The sequence below is a fragment of the Oncorhynchus kisutch genome, linkage group LG17, assembly GCF_002021735.2.
Source record: "Oncorhynchus kisutch isolate 150728-3 linkage group LG17, Okis_V2, whole genome shotgun sequence".
Lineage (NCBI taxonomy): Eukaryota > Metazoa > Chordata > Actinopteri > Salmoniformes > Salmonidae > Oncorhynchus > Oncorhynchus kisutch.
The window spans coordinates 73,675,145-73,681,746 of record NC_034190.2 but is presented as its reverse complement, the minus strand read 5'-3'; the positions used below and the strand labels follow the sequence as shown (position 1 = coordinate 73,681,746).

Below are 6,602 nucleotides of genomic sequence, written 5' to 3'. Positions count from 1 at the left end.
TCAGATGGACACTGACAGAGGGCAGTGTCATTTAGATTTGTATTGTGGAGTAACTACAATGTTATTAATCCATCCTCAGTTCTCTCCTATCACAGCCACTAAACTCTGTAACTGTTATAAAGTCACCATTGGCCTCATGGTGAAATCCCTGAGCGGGTTCCTTCCTCTCCGGCAACAGAGATAGGAAGGACACCTGTGTCTTTGTAGTGACTGGGTGTGTTGAAACACCATCCAAAGTGTAATTAATAACTTCACCATGCTCCAAGGGATATTCAATGTCTGCTTTTTTTTACCCATCTACCATTAGGTGCCCTTCTTTGCGAGGCGTTGGAAAACCTCTTTGGTCTTTGTGGTTGAATCGGTGTTTGAGATTCACTGCTCGACTGAGGGACCTTACAGATAATTGTATGTGTGAGGTACAGAGATGAAGTTGTCATTCTAAATCATGTTAAACACTATTATTGCACACAGAGTGAGTCCATGCAACTTATTATGTGACTTCTTAAACACACTTTAACTTATTTAGATTTGCCATAACAAGGGAGATGAATACTTCTTGACTCAAGACATTTCTGTTTTTAAAAATGTACTTTGTACAAATTTCAATAAACAAAATTCCACTTTGACATTATGGGGTATTGTGTGTAGAGACACAACATCTCAATTTAATACATTTTTAATTCAGGCTGTAACACAACAAAATGTGGAAAAAGTCAAGGGGTGTGAATACTTTCTGAAGGCACTGTATGTAAAATAAATGTTTGAATGTATATTAGGCATATATCTCTAAGGCCATGCAGAGGTCTGGCAGATCAGACAAAACTACTGAAAACGAGTCAACCCAAATGGAACCCTATTTCCTGTACATTTGCACTTCTTTCGACCATAGCCCTTCACACTTTATTTTTTCCTCCAGGTCTTATCTTATTTGTGTAAATATTTGCAGCATTTTGAGGGGGTGACACCTTCGGTTGGGGTGGGTGGGGGAGTGGTTGTGGGAGGGCCATAGAAAGAAATAGAAATGCTAGAAGGGGAAAAGGCTCCAGAGTGGTGCAGCAGTCTAAAGCAATACATCTCAGTGCAAGAGGTGTCACTACAGTTCTTGGTTCGATTCCAGGCTGTATCACATCTGGTTGTGATTGGGAGTCCAATAGGGCGGTGCACAATTGTCCCAGGGCTGTCTGGGTATGGCTAGGGTAGGCCGTCATTGTAAATAAGAATGTGTTCTTAACTGACTTGCCTAGTTAAATAATAATAAAATGTGCAGTGTGAAGACAATAGGGTCCCATTTGGGACGCAGACACAGAGTAGTAAAGCACCAGTGGCTCTCAACTATTCTAGTGACTTTTGTCTCGTCCGTCAAACAGGAAAATGAATAGCTCTCCTTTATTAAATCATACATTCATGATCCACATAGCAATGGTTAACCAATTACTTTATGTCATCTAATCTCATTCACTTGTTAAACAGAGACTAACAATGAGAATGAGGATGAGAGTAATACATTGTGTCTCTGTGAAGTCAAGAAAATAACTAAACAACTGTGGGTGAATGAAGTGACGAAAGTGACATAATTCACATGCAAACTATGGTGCTGAGAAACTGTCCTGGTCTGAGAGGAAGTGGCTTTGAGAGCAACAGAAGAATAAGAAGAGTGGCAGACAGACAGGAAGTAGGCTAGAAGCCCAGAGTTCTGGGTTGAACAAACCTGCTGCCATGGCAATGACCACAGAGACAGGTTAGTTACAATTGTTGTCACTTAACTGATAGAGAGGATGTGTGGAAGAAAGAGTCCCCACCTCAGTCAAACACAGGAAGCTACAAGAGGTTGATCTTATCAGGATCTGAAGTCAGTTGTTTTTTCTAATACACTCACAAGGGACAAACAGACTGGACCACTAAGTAACTGCACTATAGTAGATGGGATAAGAAAGACCTCACATTGGCTCATCGAAAACAAGAGAGAGCATAGCTAGAAACTCGTTTCTAACATAAAACTGCATAAATCACGTGTGAATGGTATATGACAAGTTCAGTTCAGTAACACCATGGTATAGGTCACAGCAATTGAAAATGGAATATTGTAATTTGAAGTGAAACACAGCTTGCCCCTGTTGTAATGAGAGGAGAGCTTACCTTGAATACTGTGGAGGTAAACCTTAAGGCCAGAGCGGAGCTGCTGATCACCAACCCTCTCAAACTGCTTAAACAGTTTGTTGATTGTGTTCTGAACGGATTCATGCCGTTTTACCTCTGCTCTTATGGCACTTGACTGAGACAATTTATTGCTGCTATTCATCTTGAAGTATGTAGATTGAAATAAACTGGGTAAATAATCCAGTTTGCTTCAGCCCATTTGAACTCCTCTCTTTTTCATTCCACAACTGTTCATTCCGTTAAAATGCAAAAAATATATACTCCAAGAGAAAGTTACACTCAATAGTTGAGATCGCAGGACACCAGAGCTCTCATTGCAACGTTTTTCAATTTCCTCTGACGGCTTTGAAATCACTTCCTTATTTCAAACGATATTTTTTACTGTGTGGTTGCTTGCTTTTTGTTAAAGGAGAGTCTTCTGTGCACCAGGGCTAGCCTACACATTGTAAAGGTCCCTACGGCTGATTCAAAAATCACTCTATTTTCTCACCAATGTTTAGAATTTACATGATTATACAATTTCATGTATAATATGTACGTAAACTGTTGGTGTTTATTGAGCTACATGTATTAACAATAGGACTGCATTGTTGGTTAAGGGCTTGTAAGTAAGCATTTCACGGTAAGGTCTACAACTGTTGTATTTGGCGCATGTGACAAATAAAAACATATTTGATTTGAAATAACGTGAGAGCCTCTGTCCCTAGATGGTGAGGCTTGGATCTGAAATGGGGTGTCATGGCTCAATCAGTGATGCATAGTAGGTTCATGTTTACATAATAATCATCAGCCTCCTCTCTCAATTCAATTGAATTCAAAGGGCTTTATCGTCATGTGAAGCATGTTTACATTGCCAAAGCAAGTTAAATAGATAATAAGCAAAAGTGAAATAAACAATTAGAAATGAACAGGAAACGTTACACTCATAAAAAGTTTCAACAGAATGGAGACATTTCAAATGTTATATTATGGCTATGTACAGTGTTGTATGAAAGGGGAAATCTCTCTCTCTCTCTCACCCATATTTCTCTGAACCATGTTGCTTAATCCTTGTCAAGACTTGTCAAAGTAGCCAACCTACTGCATTGAATTATATTCTATTAAAAAATGATGACATTTGGAACATTTTGCACATTTTCTCTTTTAAATTCTCTAAACACAGAGATAGCAGACTTGATGATTTAATGTCTTGTGAATACATCCATCATGACACCTCCCTCTTTTCACTTGTGTGCAGGGGCATCTTAAACAGAAGCAAATACCCAGAAACGGGGAGGGACCTACCTGAATTTGTCAAATAGAAACTCTTGTTTTAGTTGCAACTGTTTGGACAAGTTAGGAGGTTCGGTTAATCTAGCCCAGGCGCCTGTGTAGGCGTGTTTCACAGCAGCTGAAATCTGCTTCCCGGGCATGAGCCAGGTTCCCTGTTCTGTACAACAAAAGCGGCGTAATTAAGCAAGTGTAGTAATAAGTAGGATTCTGTGTTTTCACACGCAAAAGTAATTACTTTTGATGAAAATGCTTTATCTGCCTTCCCAATGAAAACTAATTTGAAAATTCCTATTTGAACTTCTGGAAAAGAGATGTTGTATGCTTCTGGATGATGCACCATGTTGCCTTGTTTGAGAAAGGAGGGAAGATGGCAGAAGCTGATGTTCTGTTCGAAACTGATGCTGAGAGTAGTCGTGAAAAAGAAAGGAAACAAAATCAATAAAGTTGTGATGGAAACTAAGAAATAACTAGATAGAATCATTTATAGACGGAGTGAGGGTTTTGGATCAATGTTACCTGGGGGATCGGTTCAACGTCATAAAGAGTATCATGAATGCGTTGGGTGAGGTGGCGTCGGTGAGAGTCACACGAGCTGGTCTTATTACGTTTTTTTGTGAGTCTGCGGAACAGAAGAAGTGTGCTTTGCCCCTAAAAAAATATTTTTGAATGGAAGGTTTTGCGTATGGATTTCCTAAGCAGGGTGCCTGTCAAGGGGGTTATTTCTGAGGTTGCAGATGATATACCTGAGGAAGTATACTTCCAGGTAACCTAGTGGTTAGAGTGGTTGGACCAGGAACCAAAAGGTTGCAGGATCAAATCCCTCAGCTGACAAGTTAAAAATCTTCCCCTGAACAAGGGAGGTAACCAACTATTCCTGTTCTATTGGGAATATGATTTTGTAAAATCCAAAATACTGAGGTAAAGACAGTTTCAGGACAGACATTTACCTGTAGTTTTCCTTGACCATTACTCCTAAAACGTTCAAAACTGGTTGAAGCTAACCCGATGGCATAGGCACGCATTTGTTGATTTACATCTCAAACTATTTTAAATGATTTATTTACATTTTTGAATTTCAATAGCTCAATGGTCATGTGACCTAATGACTTCAAACAAGATTCAGAATGTCCACTCAGTGGGCCTACATATTGCACACACTTTAGTTAATCTCACAAGATTTTACATGAATGTTTCAAAATGTAACATTTCAATCTCTCCTTGGTCATGAGACCTACTGACTTCAAACAAGGTTCAAAATGTCCACTGACTATACCTTCATATCGCACACTCTGATGTTTGTCTACTTTCATCTCATGCGATTAGACTTAAATCTGTAAGCTTTGCAGGCCTTCATTTCACATGGGTGTTAACAAAACTTTTTTTATCTTCAAATGTTCCCGCCTCGCAATCACTATCTTTCACATGGACACTGAAAAGATCCGCAAATGTCTCTATATGGAATGGATCAGGGACAGGAAAGGTGTTCAAACAGACGTGCTTAAAGGAAGGAGCACAGGTAGGCCTCATGAAAAACAGTGTTTCATATGCTCTTTTTAATCACAGTAATAGGCAGGGATTTGTCAGTCAGCGTGAGCTTGATAATATGAAATAATAAGTCAAGAAGATGAAAAAGTAGATTGTTGAAAGGGTGTATTACGTCCTGTGCTGGCCCCATTGTCATATCCATTCTGAATTCTGACTGGTAAAATCACAGCTGAAAAATGCCTCTATGTGTGTGTGTGTATACCGTATGTGGGAATGTCTTATGACCGTCCTACATGTAGTGTTGGTACATGTAATATTCCTCAACTACATATATCATCAATTCCTCAACTGCATATATCATAAAACATTCTTCAACTGCGTATATCATAAATTGTTATTGCAAATAGAAGTATTATGTTCATCAACTGACATTTTCAGATATTATTTTCACAAACACACTTTAACACACTTTGGTGCTTACAATTCATTCTCTTTTGTCATAGATTTGGTGGGCACTGTCATCTGTGATCTTTGTGATATGACTTTCTTTAAGCACATACTGATGAAACTGTCACTTAATATTTTTTTCTTAAAGTCTACAAACGCTCTACATTTATTCACTCTGTGATAGGGTTGAAGAGAATCTGAAATGTACATCAACCAGGGATAAAGAGAAAATTAACACTGTGAAATGTTTCGTACTTATTTGAAGTAAAGTGTCTGTTGACATGTTGGAAAAGATTAAATGTCTACAATTTCTGTTTAATTTTTCAATATTAAATTTGTATTAATTGATATACTGGCCACCATTACTGTGGTTACATGTTCAGTATATGTATTAACCAGTAAACCCACTGCAGCCTACCTCACCAGCTCACTCTCCATCCCTGTTCAGTCTACCTCACCAGCTCACTCTCCATCCCTGTTCAGTCTACCTCACCAGCTCACTCTCCATCCCTGTTCAGTCTACCTCACCAGCTCACTCTCCATCCCTGTTCAGTCTACCTCACCAGCTCACTCTCCATCCCTGTTCAGTCTACCTCACCAGCTCACTCTCCATCCCTGTTCAGTCTACCTCACCAGCTCACTCTCCATCCCTGTTCAGTCTACCACACCAGCTCACTCTCCATCCCTGTTCAGTCTACCTCACCAGCTCACTCTCCATCCCTGTTCAGTCTACCTCACCAGCTCACTCTCCATCCCTGTTCAGTCTACCTCACCAGCTCACTCTCCATCCCTGCTTTGGACAATTAATAGCATGACTCTCGTACTTTGCCCTTTTCCTTTATGGTTGATATTAACGATGAAAGGAGATATCTGTCTCTCTCCTATTGTGTACCACTGTTAAATAGCGAAGGGAAAAAAACAGGGAAAATAAGTACTTAGAACTACCAATTATTATAGATAAATATTAAAGAAAACACAACAGACTGAACCCCCTACTTGTCAAACAAATAATAATGTACAACAATATAGAAGATATATGACTAGAGGTTATGCAATATGGGTGTATATCCCCTGCATGCTTATTAGGTGTGTAATTGACATGACCAAGGAGCTATTGCAATTTAAAACTATGAAAATTGTACGTTACACTGTGTAGTTTTACAGTACACAAACAAGAGTGTGTAATATAGAAGGGTAGTCAGTGTACATTCTGCACCTTGTTTGAAGTCAGTAGGTCACAT

The 6,602-nt window shown here is 39.2% G+C and overlaps 1 protein-coding gene across 1 annotated transcript in view; it reads right to left on the bottom strand.

Annotated features, from left to right (window-relative positions):
- The window catches only part of LOC109908288 (arf-GAP with GTPase, ANK repeat and PH domain-containing protein 2-like), a 24,946-nt gene extending 22,454 nt beyond the window's left edge, over window positions 1–2,492 (bottom strand). The window contains exon 1 of the mRNA XM_020506891.2: window positions 2,137–2,492. Coding sequence (XP_020362480.1) covers window positions 2,137–2,299 — 163 coding nt within the window. The 5' untranslated portion in view covers window positions 2,300–2,492. The remainder of the gene's footprint in view (window positions 1–2,136) is intronic.
- Between the last annotated feature and the right edge of the window lie 4,110 nt (window positions 2,493–6,602).